The sequence below is a fragment of the Trichomonascus vanleenenianus genome (assembly GCF_965637985.1).
Source record: "Trichomonascus vanleenenianus strain CLIB 3782 genome assembly, contig: TRVA0_001S, whole genome shotgun sequence".
NCBI lineage: Eukaryota > Fungi > Ascomycota > Dipodascomycetes > Dipodascales > Trichomonascaceae > Blastobotrys > Blastobotrys vanleenenianus.
Genome location: NW_027481886.1, coordinates 925,154 through 940,441, shown reverse-complemented (window position 1 = coordinate 940,441; position 15,288 = coordinate 925,154). Strand labels below are relative to the sequence as shown.

The window sequence follows — 15,288 nt, the reverse complement described above, 5'->3', positions numbered from 1 at the left end:
GCTCCGTTACGCGGACGCGCAAGTAACAAAGCTTTGTTACGCTGTTGCGAGCTGTAAAGAATTGTGCTGTTACGGGGGTTTGGGGGCAGAGCCCCCAACTACGGGAGCTCGAGGGCTGGCCCTCGAATGCCCTCTTTCTGTAGTGTACTTGGGGGGAAACCCCCCTGGGTCACCACTACGCGGAGATTCTTGTCCATGTTAATCAGTTAATCACCGGCTAGTACACCTCGTATAAAGAAATGCGGCCATCTTTGGCACCTGCGGCAAGCCAGTGCGTGGCCTGGATCTTCGAAAGACGCCGTTTCAGCACCATCGGAAGGTCCTTGGCTACGTCTGGTGCTGCGATAGGTCCAAATCGCACAATATTGACTTGGCCCTCGGGGTGGATCAACGCCAGCGGCTTTGGCGTAGGGAACCTGAATACACGCACCATGCCGTCCCATCCACTAGTAGCAACTAGCTGACCATCAGAGCGCACATCAATTGAGTTGAGACCAGAGTGTTTTGTGTTGTATGAAGTAGCCGGCGATAACGCGTCCATGTCATGCTTTGTAATAAGCGAATCGACAGACGTTGCTACAAGGGTATTTTCGTAGCCAGAGAAAGCGAGGATTGGCTGAGTATGGGTGTGATTTGTGTACAGTACGCTGCCATTGGTAACATCGTAGCCGATGATATGGCCTGATTCGAATCCAGCGAATACTGTCTTTGACTTGTGTATGTGTAGAGCCATGACTATGCCTGTTTGGACGTTTTCTCCTTTAGCCGGATCAAATATATTTGGCTCCAATGCAAAGAGCGGTCGCGAAAGTTTTTTTGTTTCGAGGTCGAGATTATACAGGTCAACTTTGTGAGAGTCCATTGTGTTTGGCAGGGCGATCAGCAGGGCCTTATTCGTAGTATTCTCGTCAATGGCTGCCCCACAGAAATTCAACGCATTGACATCTTGTGAATGGACCTTTTTTGGCAGTTCATCTTCATCATCGTTCTGCGCCAATTGGCCCAATTGGGTAGCAGAACAACCACTCTTCGTATGCTCCTCAATACCTGCATTAACAATCTCCGAAAGATCGAAAATATGCAGCTTATTATCCCGCCCATGCGTCAATAGCCAATTGCCGATCCATCTCACGACAATAATGCTCTTGCTATGCGGCCGAAACCTACGCATTGCCCTGCGCGAAACCAAAGACCACACATATACCCACCCGGACTCATCTCCTGACGCCAAAAACAGTCCTCCCCGGTGGAAATCCAGCGCAGAAACCACCGCCGGATGCACTCTGAGCGATGCAATGCACGGCGGACTGCTGGACGCTTGAGCCGCATTTAATGCGGCGCGCCCTTCACCACTTTCCGACATGTCTCTCTCACTCTCACAAGCCTTCCTAATCAAAAAAAGCGCAAAAGGCTTATAAAGCGTTCCTTGTCCAACAAGGTTGCTCGACAGTCACCCAAAACTATGCGCTACACTGCCCCAAGTCCACTACGTCTTGTCAAGGCCCCGTTAATGGTCCTAAGCGGGGAAAGAGCAATTGGTTCCGAGGATCTCGGTAATACACCAGAGCAAACAGCGGAATTACGCACATAATTTGTACACGCAAAATGCCCCATAGTAAAAGGGCGGCGGGGGTGCGCGATGGAGTGGTGCGGTTGCTTGGGTTAGGTTTTCCAACACACACACGGCTTTGTTGGGCCGGTGTTCATCGTTGGACCGAGAAGACCCGCAATCCCTCCCCCAGGTTTAATAACTATTTAAGCAGCGAGGAATTCCCCCCATGTTCAGGCCAGTACTTGGAAGAGTTATCCCGAGACAATTGGTAGCTACCAGTATTGCGAGACCGCGAGTGTTTGTTCCGAGAATGCCACTAGTGACAATTGCATCCAACATCAGTGAAGCCCTCAAGAAGCACGAGGTTGTGCCCGATGTTGTCGACGAGTTCGAACAGGGCGGCCTGCTGACCATTGCATATGACCACAAGAAGACTGAGGTGGCTATGGGCAACCTGCTTAAGCCTGCAGAGACCCAGAAGCGCCCAGCAGTGAACCTGACCTTTAATGAGGACTCGGCCGCTGAGTCAACTTATACTTTGGTGCTGACTGACCCAGACGCTCCTACTAAGGGGGATAAGAAGTGGTCTGAGTATGCGCACTACATTGTGTCTGGCATTAAGCCACCGAGCTCGGGTACGGGTGTTGGGGCTGTTGACTTTGACAAGGCGCATGAATTGCTGCCTTACATGGGTCCTGCGCCACCACCAAAGACGGGAAAGCATCGATATGTGTTTATTTTGTACAAGGAGCCGGCCAATGGCACACCTAAGTCGTTTGGAGGCGATCGACCGAACTGGGGCACTGGAGTTCCGGGTAGTGGAGCCCGGGACTGGGCCAAGAAGCACCATTTGACCCCGGTCGCAATTAACTTTTTCTATGCCCAGAATCCTGAGCAATGAGATAAGGCGCAGTTGTAGAATTTACTATGGGGGCTATAACTGTGGGAATTAATAATGTGCTACTAAATATTGTGGTGCACTAAAAACTGTATATGATCAATATATTATATCGTGTAATCATTTATTACCGTAATTGCTATAGTTATGTCTCTAGATTACCAGCTATTTATTTCTCATTCCGAATTTCGGTACTATAGCAATTCATTTAATACAGTTTACAGTTTACGTGGTATTCAGCATGAATTACTCAACTGGTCCTAGAGATATTCATTGTGAATTGTTATAAACTCATTATGTATTGATACTCATTAGGAATACAGTTACATGAATAGTTGAGTTTAGTGGGGGCACTCAGGGGTTCTCATGTTGAGGTTGTTGTGTGAGCCGCGCTGCGCCGCACGGAAGCCTCACACACTGCTGGTGTAATTGGGGGGACCAGTCCCCCCAAACCCCCCTGGGGCTCCGCTGCGCGGAGGTCAGGTTGAATTGAAAGAGTTTTCGAGACGGGGGTTCGCAATAACCTCTGCAAACAATCGATAAAGTATCTGCACAGCTCAGTACCGGTTACTTAGTACACTTACCTAGGAGCAACTCCGCGAAGCGGAGCCACAGGGGGGTTTGGGGGGACTGGTCCCCCCATTGATACTAGGAAAGTATGTGTTCGAGCTCCCGTGACCAATAAGTAACGCAATCAATGAAGTATCTATAAGTTATAATCAATAAGGTATATACACAACTAATATATACAATCAATAAGGTATAGTATACAACCGATGAAATCCCAACCTGCTCAATACCACCAAGAACAGAAGGGTGTATGCATGCTACAACATTAGCGTTAGTGGTGACGGGCTCCAATGCCGCTATGCTTCAACTGCTCCAGCACAAGGAAAGTAACAATCGTCTGGGGCCCCATCCTCACAAACGAAGGAATCCATCCTCGGAACATGACCATAATCCCCTCGTTGCGGATGGCTGTCTTCATGATCGCGATAGCCGACTCGTGGTTGTGAGAGTTCATGATTCGTGTCTTGACTACGTCTACCGGGCTGCACACAGTCGTCGCAACCAACCCTGCCAACAGAGACGCCTGGAAATGAGTCGTCCGCTTGGCCTCGTCCAAACCTACTTGCTCAACGAGGAACCTCTTGAATACATCGTAGGTGACCACTTGCGATGCAGTCATAAATACACCTCGGGAACAGTTCGGAACGAGCCCCCGGAAGAACGACTTAGGGCCCTCATCAGCACCCATCCGCCTTAACGCATCAAACACGTTCTTATAGTTCCTCCGCTGTGCTTCCGGCAGAGACCGGTCGTTCTGCATTCTAATGTTGGCGATATCGGCCGGATTGCCTACCATGCCGCCGATCCACCCGGAAACCATCGAGAGTGGAAGCAGCACGTACATTGGAGGTGTATGGTTGTGATCCTGGGACACACACTCCTTAAGGTACTCGTACACTCCGAATCGAGTCGTCGAATAGGTCGCCTGTCGTAGTAAGCTGGCCGACAGACCCTGGTATATCTTGAGCGGTCCTTCGTGTCGGATGACGTTCCACAGGGTGCCAACCATGGACACGTTCTTCGTAGCTGACGTCTGCATACGAACTTTGGCCAGATCAAGCGGATGTGTGCACGTAGCAGCGACCATACTAGCCAGACCGCCGTACCAGAATCTATAATTACTCAATTAGCCCTAGCTCCCCACAAATGAGCCTCGTAAACTTACGGATAATGCTCCTTTTTCCCCATGATTTAGTGTATAATTCCTCAGAGACCAAAAAAAGGTCTTTCTATGTCAGCTCCAGCTGTCTATTTTATATATAAAATGAACTGTCTAGGAGAGATTTAAATGCGGAAAATTGTAAGCGGAAATCGTGCGGCGGTAGCTCCGATGCACCGGTCATGTCTTGCGATAGCGGAACGAAGTCGGCTATCTTGCGTTTACTCGTAAGCACTTTGATAGGGCGGAATATGATTCCTCCGTCGGGTATTGGCGGCATTCTAGGTATATAACAGCTTGGCATGTATAATTTTAGTGGTAATTAGTGGTATCTAGCTATGGTGGGGCTATATATTTCAGCAGTAGCTCAGGGGAGTGAGATGATCTCTTACCTGGTATCCGGTACTAAGTTAAAAGATCATTACAGTGTAATGGTTATCAAGATACAAGCTTCTATTGGTAAAAGATAGAGATTAGTTGAATTGTAATGGTATATCTGAATTTCCAATGCCAGTTCAGTCGAATAATCTGATATATGGCAGGAGTTATTTACCAGGTACAGTACCGTAATGCTATAGGTTCGGGCGGGGACCGATGGCCGAAGGGTGCCCGATAGTACCAATAGCCTGGTATTCATGTATAAATGTTTTATCCCGATAGAAAGAATATACCAGAAGTAGACAATAAGATCTATAGATCAGATTACTGATCATAATTGATTCTTGTTACTGTACCGGCAAATATATAACATAGCGGTATAGAGTTCAAAATTATCTCAAGGGATGGAGATCGATAGCGGAAAGCTACTGGCAAGAGTCAAACAAATACCGGTATACCACTACTGTAGTTACAAGAATTATGCATCATGATTGATTCCTGCCGTATTGAATGATCCATAAGTAGTGTGGCCGGTTACCTGATAGATTGCCGGAGCCTCATTAATGAGATATCACGTACCTAGTATTTGAACCAATGGCTTGTGACTAACAAGTCAATACGAGGGATTATATATGCTATCTCATCGGGGGCATTAGCATTTCATTGAAGACTAAAAGTACATGAGGTTTCTAATATAATATAATACAATATCCAGTAAAGGTAGACGGGGTCGATTTCCTCAGCGGTAGACCGCTGATAGCATGTAGGAAAACCTTCTTGACGTAGTGTACCGTGATTGATTGCCCGCAGTCAAATACAGCTAACCTCTCTCTCATGGAGATATTACCGTCTTTTGATGCACATTACAATGAATTCCAAGATGTCATCACACATATTTCTACCGGAGAGATGGCCCTCGGATACACGCCATTGGAGCTCAAGACCGACTAGCAATTGGGGGACCAGTTTCCCCAAACCCCCTCGCGGAGATCTGGTTGATTAAACGGGGGTTTGGGGGCAGAGCCCCCAACTACGGGAGCTCGAGGGCTGGCCCTCGAAAGCAGCTTCTGCCTTGAGTAATTGGGGGGACCAGTCCCCCCAAACCCCCCTTGGGGCACCGCTACGCGGAGTTAATTTCTATGATACATTTTTTCAATCATAGTACGTGAGTTCAGCTAATATACAAGAGAAAACGGTTAATAAAGAGTTAAATAAAAAAGTCAACAGAGCTACGCTCGTCACTGGTACTGCCGGTAGGCACCAGGATGCCCCGAATAGTCCACCTCTCCGCTGCCATACTGGTAAACGTAATCCTGTCCCTGGGCGGCCGGATGCTGTGGCGGTTGCTGCTGTGGCGGGTGAGGTGGCTGTTGGTCTTCCTGTACGTATTCAGCAGCCTGCTGCTGGGGCTGTTGCGGGTAATGCTGTGACGAGGTTGACTGATGGCGTCTCCCGGAAATAGCCTCCTCTCGCGGCACAATGTCTATCAGGAAATCAAACATGTCGGACTTCTGAAGCGCATTGGCGATGTCGCTACGCTGCAGGGTGCGACGCTTGTTGTCTTCGGCGTGGATCCATGCCCGCATGGTCAACTCCGTGATGAAGATGTCGCACCCCTTGGCAAACAGGATCGGAGCCTCCGCCGATATCATCTTGACATCTTCATCCGCCTTCATAACCTTCTTGATCCGCGCCAGCGGCAGCTGGTGGATCTTGAACTTGTGGTCGTCGTGCTCGATGCTGTTGATCGTCTCCTGCCAGTATTGCATCATAATGTCACGATGGTGCCCTGTCAGGCCCTGGGCGACATTGTTGAAAGTACTCGAGCTGCCCTGGGCCTGTGCGGCAGCCGCAGCCGCCGCAGCTGCCGCGGCGAGGGCCTCCGGGTCCTCCTCGTCCACGGAATGGCCCAAATGGGAATTATCTTCGTCGGCTTCCTCGCCTATGTCGCTTGTGCCGGTCGTCGTGTACTGCTGCATCGCGTTATAATGCCCGTCATCTTCGTAACTCTCGTTTAGATGCTCCATTTTTGCCGTCTCTTCTTCTGGTCTATATACACTCAGAAACGTGCCTTTTCTATCGGGAAATATCGCCCTTGGAACCCTGGGATTTTTGGCTCCGATGGCGGTCTTTTTCCTCCCAACATTTGGTGACGTCCGGGTAACTTAACTTCACCTACCTACAAGGTTACCGGCGACCGGCGACCGGCGACCGGCGACCATTGGAGTGGTGAGTGCTAGTTCTGTAGTTTGTTTATAAACAATCGAGAAGCTCGTAAATACCAAACGGGCTCATAAGTCCCCTCCCAAACCTGTGCAGCTCGTGAAAATATGGAGAAGCCCCTCCGCGAAGCGGAGCCCCAGGGGGGTTTGGGGGGACTGGTCCCCCCAATTGCACCCAGGTTAGGTGATTTCGGGGCTTATAAGTACCGTCGCGGTCTAAGGGTCCTCCCTGAGAATTCAAAGTCATTAACGAGCCATGATTCGGGTTCCCGGTTGCGGTCGTAGAGGTACTCGGAGGCATCAACATCCTCGCACACTTCATCTTCGAGGTAATAGTTGCTATCTTCGTAGTCCTCGTCAAAAAGCTCTGGGTGAGACGGGTTGGGTGCCAGTCTCGGGCTCTTTGGCGCATGCTTCGTGGACAGCTCGCTCGAGTACTTAGCCAGCACGTCTGGAGACACAATGTCAGTCCAATCACAAGAAACCAGCCTAATAACCGTGCCGCTCGGCAGGTAATTAAGATACCGGTACTTGTTCTTGACCGAATTGTCGACTAGAAGGTACCGTAGAGATTTGAGGATGGGAGTCAGGGTAGGCGGGAACCTCTGGAACTCGCCAAAGTGGTCTAGCAAAATGCGCACATCAATAGTATCTAGAAACGTTCTCTGTCGGCCCGCCGGCTGGTAGAAATAGAAATATGCATCCTCTCTTGAGTTTTCTGGGCCATTGCTGGGGTTCAATTGGCAAAGCCGCTTGATATGATGCTGAATGTCTATAACAGCATTGCGGTAGTACTCGGCAGCCTGTTCTTCAGGCGCAAAATACTCCGACAGCTGGATTAGCTCGTTCTCGTAAAGATTCGTAAAGTACTCAACGGACCCCCGCGCTACTGCACTGTGGACCAAACCATCGCACTTAATGTCCGGATGCTCGACACAGGACCCACAACTGCTCCGCACAACGGTCTGGCCCTCTCTAGACCGGGCATGTAGTCGGAGATCAATTGGTTCATTCAGATTTATGCTGGTCAACTCTCCCGTGCTATACACAAGAGGCTTGAACTGGCGCAGAGAATTGTTGCACAGTGGACACAGCTCACCATACAGCAGCTGGTACTTGAAAATGCATACTATGCAGAAAATATGCCCACACCGAGTCAGCCTTGGAGCAATAGGAGGCGTTTCCAGGCATATAGGGCACCGGTCAATGTCGGTAACGTCGTGATCCACCATGACCCGCTCGACGTTATCCCAGTCAATAGCATGCCGAGACGACTCATTGTCCTCTTCTTCTAGAGCCGGAGGATGCCATCCAGGTATCATAAGATACCTCCACTCTTTCACCTCGCTGAAGTCCTCTTGACAGGAGTTCTTGCGAGCTTTAGGGCTCACCGTCTCTGCGGCAGCACTGCCGGGGACTCTTCGCTGGAGAACCGTCTTATACTCAGAGTCCCACTCTGCTCTTCGCTTCCTCCGCCGAACCATCCTTACAAGAGCCACCAAGTATTCGGATAACCGAGTTGAACGGTAGACTCTGTACTAGTCGACGCCCGTGGACCAAATGACGGAAGATAAAAGGTCTCAGATGTACCCGCCTTTTGGGACGGTTTGGATGGGCCGTGCTGGTGTGTACGCGGGCAAAATCAATTTTTCACTTATCGCGGTAAAGATCAACTCCCTAACGCTTGCTTGCTTGGTTTTGGCCGAAGAAGAAATGGTTGAAATCGATACGACGTTCCTTAAACAGGTCGACGGCTCGGCGTCTTGGACCCAGAATGTCACCAAAGTGGTTTGCTCGGTGTCGGGCCCCATGGAGGCCAAGATCAGGGACGAGATCCCGACGGCTGCCACACTTGAGCTCGTAGTCCGGCCAATTGTCGGCCTCACAAGCACCAGAGAAGTGCTATTACAGGACCGTTTGTATTCAGTTATATCATCGGTTATCCTGCGGCATTTGAATCCGCGGTCGTTGGTCCAAATCGTGCTCCAAGTGCTCGAGACAGGCGAGTCTACGCGATTCACGGCTCTCGAGCTGGCTGCGTGTATCAATTCTTGCATTATTGCATTGGTAGATGCCGGGATCCCACTACAGGGAATTGCTGTGGCTACGGTTGCGGCAATTGTCGACGGAAAGGCTGTGTTTAACCCATCGAAAGAACAGTTGGAAAAGTCGACCTCTCAGCATGTTGTCGCTTACGAAGTTAAGGAGAACACTGTACAAAGGCTGTTACTGGCAGAGTCACTGGGGCAATTTAAGGAGAGCGATTTGTTGGATGTTCTTGAGAAGGGTGTTACTGAGTGCCAGGAGCTCAATAAGGAGATTAGAGCGTCGCTTACAGATAAGGTCAAGCGGGACTTTATCTGGAAGAACTAATATTTATTTATCATCTCCCTCTTGAGGGTTCAGTCATTGCTTGTTACAGATGTTTACGAATTTTCAGATGTTGGTCCTTCTAAACCCTCTTGGGACTCTGGGAAGGTCAATTGGTGTCTCCAAGTCCTCCGCGAAGCAGAGCCACGGGGGTTTGGGGGCTGGCCCCCAAGTGAAGCAATGGAGCTATCGCTAATTCAAGGAGTTATTCACAATTCTGAGTACAAATCGAATATATCATGAATATAGATGTTTATGTAATTAATGATGATAATATATGGTTGGTGATAACATCAAACGATTAAGCGGCGACCTTGAGCTTCTCGAAGTGAGCAACAACGTCAGTCAGCTGGGCAATCTCAGACTCAAACTCCTCAAGCCGCACCTTGTTCTGCTCCTTGACCTCTGGAGATGCCTTCGTCTCGTAATCCGCCTTGTGGACGTGCTTCTCAAGCTGCTCCTTGGAACCCTGGAGCTTGTGGATCTTCTTGTGGGCCTTGGCAATCTCAGCATCAATGTCAACGTGACCAACAAGAACCACATAAATACTGAGCTTGCCAACGACAGAAACAACAGCGCCAGCAGGCGGAGTGCTCTCCTTGGAGACCTTAAGAGTGCTGGCAGCCTTGACGAGAGAAAGCAGAGACTTCTCCTCCTTCTGGATAATCTCGTAAGCCTCGTGGTCCTGAGTCTGGACGATGATCTCGGCGTCCTTAAGAATGCCGTACTGCGACAGCAGAGATCGCGCACCAGCAACGGCGTCCAAAATCATGTTGTACGCAGCCTCAGCATCTGGGTTGAAAGCAGACTCGTCGTATTGTGGGTATGGCGCAACAACAATGGAAGGCGTAGTGTCGTTTGGCCGTCGTGGGATTCGCTGCCACAGCTCCTCGGTGACAAATGGCATGAATGGGTGGATCAGACGCAGAGCACTGTCAAGACAGGTGTACAGAGTGTTCTGGGCCGACGCGTGCTGCTCTGGAGTACCCTCGAGGAAGAAGAACTTGGAGTTCTCAATGAAGACATCGCACAGCTCGTTAAGCCAGAATCGGTAAATGCTGTTAGTAACCTCGAAGAAGTCTCGGGTCTCAAGACCCTCGTTGGCAGCCTGCGAGGCAACAGCAAGCTTGTGCAGAATCCACTTCTCGACAAGAGACTCGTTGCCAGTGATCTTTGGCTCGGCTGGTGGGACGTAGTCAGCGCCCAGTCGCATAAGAGCGAACTTGGACGCCTGGTAGATCTTGTTGCAGAACTTTCGGTACCCCTCAACTCGCAAGATGTCCAGGTTGATATCTCGGCCACCAGTGGTGTAGTTACAGAGCGCGAATCGCAGAGCGTCGGTTCCGCACTCTGGAATGCCGTTGGGGAAGGAGAGCTTTTGGCCCTGCTTGGCCTTCTCAATCTCCCGCGGATCGAGATTACCGAGAAGCAGCTTATCGTGGAGGTTCTGCAAAGAAGTACCAGCAATAACATCGAGCGGGTCGACAACGTTACCAAGCGACTTGGACATCTTTCGGCCCTGAGCATCTCGAACAAGCGAGTGGCAGAACACTTCAGTGAAAGGAACCTTACCGGTGAGCTTGATACCAAGAGTGATCATTCGGGCGACCCAGAAGAAGAGAATATCCCAGCCAGTCTCAAGGAGGTTCATTGGATAGAAGTCCTTCATATCCTTGGTCTGCTTAGGCCAGCCAAGGGTAGAGAACGGCCACAGGCCAGAGGAGAACCAGGTATCAAGAACGTCCTCGTCCTGCTCCAGGGTGTACTTCTGGCCAGCAAACTTCTTGGCAGCCTTTTCTTCGGCCTCCTCGAGGGTTCGCCCAGCGATCCACATGGCCGAATCACCTCGGGCCTCCTCCTTTTGGTCTTCGGACATGCTCTCGAGGTTAACGAAGTAGATTGGGCATCGATGACCCCACCACAGCTGTCGCGAGATACACCAGTCCTGGATGTTGTTCATCCAGTGGAAGAACTCAGCCTCAGAGGTCTTTGGAGTGATAGTGACCTCGCCGGCCTTAACGGCCTTAATGGCCATCTCGGCAGACTCCTTCTGTCGCACCCACCACTGTGGCTTGAGCAGGGGCTCAATGATATCGCCAGACTTGGCACACAGTGGAACAGTCATTGGGTTATCTTCCTGGCCAATAAGGAGACCAAGCTCCTCAAGCTTAGCAATAACAGCCTTTCGGGCGTCGAACCGCTTGTAGCCGTCATATGGCGCAGCGTTCTCGTTGAAAGTACCGTCGTCGTTCATGATGTTGATGAACTCAAGGTTGTGTCGCTTACCGGTCTGGTAATCGTTTGGATCATGGGCCGGGGTGATCTTGACGGCACCGGTACCAAACTCCATATCTACAGCTTCATCATCGGTGATAATAGGAATTCGGTTGCCATTGAGCGGGTGGATAACGAACTTGCCGTGAAGGTGGGAGTATCGCGGGTCCTTGGGGTGAACGGCGACACCAGTATCACCCATCATGGTCTCTGGTCGGGTAGTAGCAACAACAAGCTTCTCATCGGAGCCCTCGACTGGGTAGGCAAACGAGGTCAGCACACCAAATTCAACCTTTTCATCGTAGCCTGGTACAGAGAGCAGCGTCTTGCCTGGGATCTCCTTATTGTCAACCTCGAGGTTAGACAGGGTAGTGTTGAGGGCGGTACACCAATTGACCAATCGCGAGGCTCGGTAGATGGTCCCGTCTTCAAACAGGGTGACGAAGGCCTCCCTAACCGCTTCGGATCGGTCGTCGTCGAGAGTGAAGGCCTCACGCGTCCAATCGTACGAGGTACCCAGCTTCTCGAGCTGCTTTCGAATTCGGTCGTGGTAGTCCTCCTTCCACTCCCAGACCTTCTCTACGAACTTTTCTCGGCCGTAGTCGTGTCGAGTCTTCTTCTCCTTGTTCCAGATCATCTTCTCAACGACGGACTGGGTCGAAATACCGGCGTGGTCGAACCCGGGCAAGAACAGCGTAGTGTTACCCTTCATTCGGTTGTACCGAATGAGCGAGTCCTGGATAGCGACGGTCAGGGCGTGCCCAATGTGCAGGGCACCAGTGACGTTTGGTGGGGGCGCTGGAATGACGAACCGGTTACCGACCGGATTGCCATCAGCGTCATACTTGGGCTTGAAGTAGCCCTCCTTGGTCCACCAGGCGTACCACGATGACTCAACGTTCTTCGGACTGTATGCCTTGAGCGCTGGGTCGTCCAGGGAAGGCAGGATCTTCTTCTCGCCTGGGACGGTGGTGTCGACAAACTCAGGAACGGGCTCGGCCTTGGCCTTCTCCTTCTTCTTCTTAGGCTCGGCCTGCTGCTTTTGCTGGGCCTGGGCCTTGGCAGCCTGCTTGGCGTTGAACTTGGCCAGCTTCTCGGCCTTCTTTCGCTCCTTCTCGAGCTCCTTAGCGGTCTTCTCCTTCTTAGGAGCCTCCGCAGGAGGCTGCTGCTGGTTCTTTTCCTGTTCAGACATGGTGAACGAGAATTGTCGGTATAATTTAGCTTTCTACTTCTATTAGTCTTTTCAATTCTTCTTAATCGAGGGTTAATTAATACGTACAAGTGGGCGAGTGAGGCACCAGGAGGATGTAATCAACCGGTTGCAAATCACTGTTAAAAGCTTTCAGGGAAACGCAAAAAATTGAAAAAGAGAGTAAAAAGTGGCAAATCGCAACACCTTAAATATCTATCCCTTCTTTACCTCGATGACTCTGTGATGACCACAAAACTGGTAAACTGGGGTAGCCAATTCGATACTTGTAGAGGTGAAATTTTCAGAGATCGGCCGGTGAGTCAGTCGGAGATGAGGGCGCGAAGAATGTGGAACGCTCAGCTGTATTCCATGGCGTATTTGTCAGACCATATCTCGAATATATAAGAGCCGCCCTTCGCAGTCATTCTACCGGCACTCGATAGAGATGTATACCCTGAATAAACTGCATATATTTGTTAACAATTTTTGAGATAACGAGATGAATTGGTTATTATTAGCAATTTTCAAGATTACCTGATAAAGTAGTAATTAGCATCGTTCAAAGAACCCATAGTTTTATACCCAGGCTCTTTGACTGCGTACTCTCAAACCTACAGTACACAGGCTCTCTAACCTGGAATAGTAACAAGATCAATTGGAGCCTTCCGAAGGTTGGCATCCGTGTGGAAATGGACTCCCCTACTTTATTTCCGGGCTAATTGATCTGACATTTTCTAACCATTACATACGAGGATTGAATAGGTGCTCATTAAAAATTCAGACTACCGGTACCAGTACTTACCTGATTACCGTACATGTTAACTTATTAACACAATTATTAATTCATACTATTAAATTTCCACAATAAGCCAATTACACCGAAGGCTTCTCCGCGAAGCGGAGCTACGGGGGTTGTGGGGCTGGCCCCAGTGCTAATTGAATAACTGTGTAGTAATTGGGGACCACCGCTATAACATCTGCATTATGATAGCCATTGGGGGGGAATTGATCAATATTTTTGCATCTTTAATTTGAGCATCCTCTTCGCACTTAACTGTTGCCCTTCGAGACACCACTCTTCGATGTCAAGGAAGTGCACGCCATAGTAGACAATATTTTTGTCAGAGAATCGGTGCGTCGGGTCTTGAGCCCAGTCGTTAATCTCATCAAAGAGTTTTGGCAGATAGCTGAAATCGTGAATAAAGTTCCGATTCAGTTTGGTAAGGTCCCGCACTAACATTCGAATGACATCATGCGACAAATAGTGGCCCAAATGGTTCCAAATAAACCGATAGGCGAGCAACAACAACGCCTTGTGCATCGGCGTCAAATCGGTTTGTGTGAAATCCTCAAGCTTAATACCCAAAGGGGCCAGGAACAGGTCCTTAAAAAGGACAATACAATTTGCCGCGCCAGGATAACCATTCTTCCACAAGACATCCGCTGCCTGTGCCTCCCCAAAACCCACAACCTTCTTACATACCAAGGCATAAAACGTGCTCCAGCCTGCATCAGTATCTGGGATATCCCGATAATCGGGTGGCGCCAGAGTAATAGCAATATCGTTGGGCAATGGGTGTCGCAACACATGCCACATCTTCACTACGTCAAGTAGTCGTTCACGCTCGGAGAAAGCGTCCTGTAAATAGACATCCTTCTGAAAAACTTGACGCCACTTTCGCAACAGAAACTCATTGACCATCATTCGGTCCGGCAAACGCGCTGTCTCCCAAAAATCATCCTGGGATTGCAATGACGTTGCTGTTGCATAGCTGCCTACCTCCAGACCAGAACTAGCCACGACAAGGCTTTGAAGGTACTCATCAAAGTTGTCGGAAGCCATGAAACAAGCCACTAAGAAACACTCCTTGCGGCCCGAAGACCACTTCTTGTATCCATAATGGAACATGAACTTCGAAATATAGAGGTAAGACTGCCGTAGAAGTGTACGATTCGAAGGAACAACATTTACGGCATATCGCTGCGAATAAATTGTAAACAATAGCACTCGATCCGATGCAGTCGTGAAGAGTTCGTTCTCCTTGTTCCACAAGTCAAAATCGTTCCCAGAGGTCGGCTTGCCAATCAACGGATTCGTCGGCGTCTCCTTTAGCAATTGTTCCACCAAAGACGGGTAAAAGGCACAAGCTCCATACTCCTCGTTCAGCAACCAGATGATTTTCTGCGACTCCTCTGGCAACGGGTCGTCCCCGTTACTGTAGCCAATCGGCTTGGACGGGTCAAGGAGTAGCGGGGTCGATTGTGCAGTCGAGATTGGAGTCGAATTAGCAACGCTCACCAATTGCTCTCTTGAGAGCGACGACCCAGTCGACGAAGACACCGACCACTTAGACGTAGATGTCGCCGTCGTAGCATTGGGTCGAGGAGATTGAACAATCTCGTCATCAGTAGATTGAACGTCATCCGCAGACTCGCCGTCTGCATTCGCTTCATCAGCAGCCTCCGAATCATGAGATCCCTCAGCTGTTTCTTCCTCCGCCGACTGTTCATCACCCTGAGGAAGGAGAGCAGATTTCTGCTGCCGCTGGCCAGCCGCAGGTCGAATCAGCATGGTCTTCTTCTCTCTCAATGCCGCAGGATCACCATTATTATCAGCATTGGCTGACTTGTTGGTACCTTGATTGTTGAGCTTCGAGAACATCATAAATGGAA

The 15,288-nt window shown here is 49.9% G+C and overlaps 8 protein-coding genes across 8 annotated transcripts; 2 read left to right on the top strand and 6 right to left on the bottom strand.

Moving 5' to 3' along the window:
- Nucleotides 1-217: 217 nt before the first annotated feature.
- ASA1 (Asa1p) lies at nucleotides 218-1,363 on the bottom strand (the record flags this gene model as incomplete). The annotated part of the gene is made up of 1 exon (XM_076682113.1): nucleotides 218-1,363. One exon carries the CDS (start codon nucleotides 1,361-1,363, stop codon nucleotides 218-220), a length of 1,146 nt encoding a protein of 381 aa, XP_076544070.1.
- A 499-nt stretch (nucleotides 1,364-1,862) lies between these two features.
- Nucleotides 1,863-2,453, top strand: TFS1 (YbhB/YbcL family Raf kinase inhibitor-like protein; the record flags this gene model as incomplete). The annotated part of the gene is made up of 1 exon (XM_076682112.1): nucleotides 1,863-2,453. One exon carries the CDS (start codon nucleotides 1,863-1,865, stop codon nucleotides 2,451-2,453), a length of 591 nt encoding a protein of 196 aa, XP_076544069.1.
- An 838-nt stretch (nucleotides 2,454-3,291) lies between these two features.
- DIC1 (Dic1p) lies at nucleotides 3,292-4,208 on the bottom strand (the record flags this gene model as incomplete). Its single annotated transcript, XM_076682111.1, has 2 exons — nucleotides 3,292-4,132; nucleotides 4,186-4,208. The coding sequence occupies 2 exons, from the start codon at nucleotides 4,206-4,208 to the stop codon at nucleotides 3,292-3,294; spliced, it is 864 nt and encodes a 287-aa protein (XP_076544068.1).
- Nucleotides 4,209-5,795: 1,587 nt separating this feature from the next.
- On the bottom strand, nucleotides 5,796-6,536 carry TRVA0_001S10154 (uncharacterized protein; the record flags this gene model as incomplete). Its single annotated transcript, XM_076682110.1, has 1 exon — nucleotides 5,796-6,536. One exon carries the CDS (start codon nucleotides 6,534-6,536, stop codon nucleotides 5,796-5,798), a length of 741 nt encoding a protein of 246 aa, XP_076544067.1.
- A 440-nt stretch (nucleotides 6,537-6,976) lies between these two features.
- On the bottom strand, nucleotides 6,977-8,263 carry TRVA0_001S10132 (uncharacterized protein; the record flags this gene model as incomplete). The annotated part of the gene is made up of 1 exon (XM_076682109.1): nucleotides 6,977-8,263. One exon carries the CDS (start codon nucleotides 8,261-8,263, stop codon nucleotides 6,977-6,979), a length of 1,287 nt encoding a protein of 428 aa, XP_076544066.1.
- A 229-nt stretch (nucleotides 8,264-8,492) lies between these two features.
- On the top strand, nucleotides 8,493-9,152 carry RRP46 (exosome non-catalytic core subunit RRP46; the record flags this gene model as incomplete). The annotated part of the gene is made up of 1 exon (XM_076682108.1): nucleotides 8,493-9,152. The coding sequence occupies one exon, from the start codon at nucleotides 8,493-8,495 to the stop codon at nucleotides 9,150-9,152; it is 660 nt and encodes a 219-aa protein (XP_076544065.1).
- Nucleotides 9,153-9,390: 238 nt separating this feature from the next.
- Nucleotides 9,391-12,893, bottom strand: VAS1 (valine--tRNA ligase). The gene is made up of 2 exons (XM_076682107.1): nucleotides 12,703-12,893; nucleotides 9,391-12,648 (listed from the first exon to the last, which is right to left on the bottom strand). The coding sequence occupies exon 2, from the start codon at nucleotides 12,613-12,615 to the stop codon at nucleotides 9,451-9,453; it is 3,165 nt and encodes a 1,054-aa protein (XP_076544064.1). The 5' UTR covers nucleotides 12,616-12,648; nucleotides 12,703-12,893; the 3' UTR covers nucleotides 9,391-9,450.
- Nucleotides 12,894-13,624: 731 nt separating this feature from the next.
- Nucleotides 13,625-15,277, bottom strand: TRVA0_001S10066 (uncharacterized protein; the record flags this gene model as incomplete). The annotated part of the gene is made up of 1 exon (XM_076682106.1): nucleotides 13,625-15,277. The coding sequence occupies one exon, from the start codon at nucleotides 15,275-15,277 to the stop codon at nucleotides 13,625-13,627; it is 1,653 nt and encodes a 550-aa protein (XP_076544063.1).
- Nucleotides 15,278-15,288: the final 11 nt, after the last annotated feature.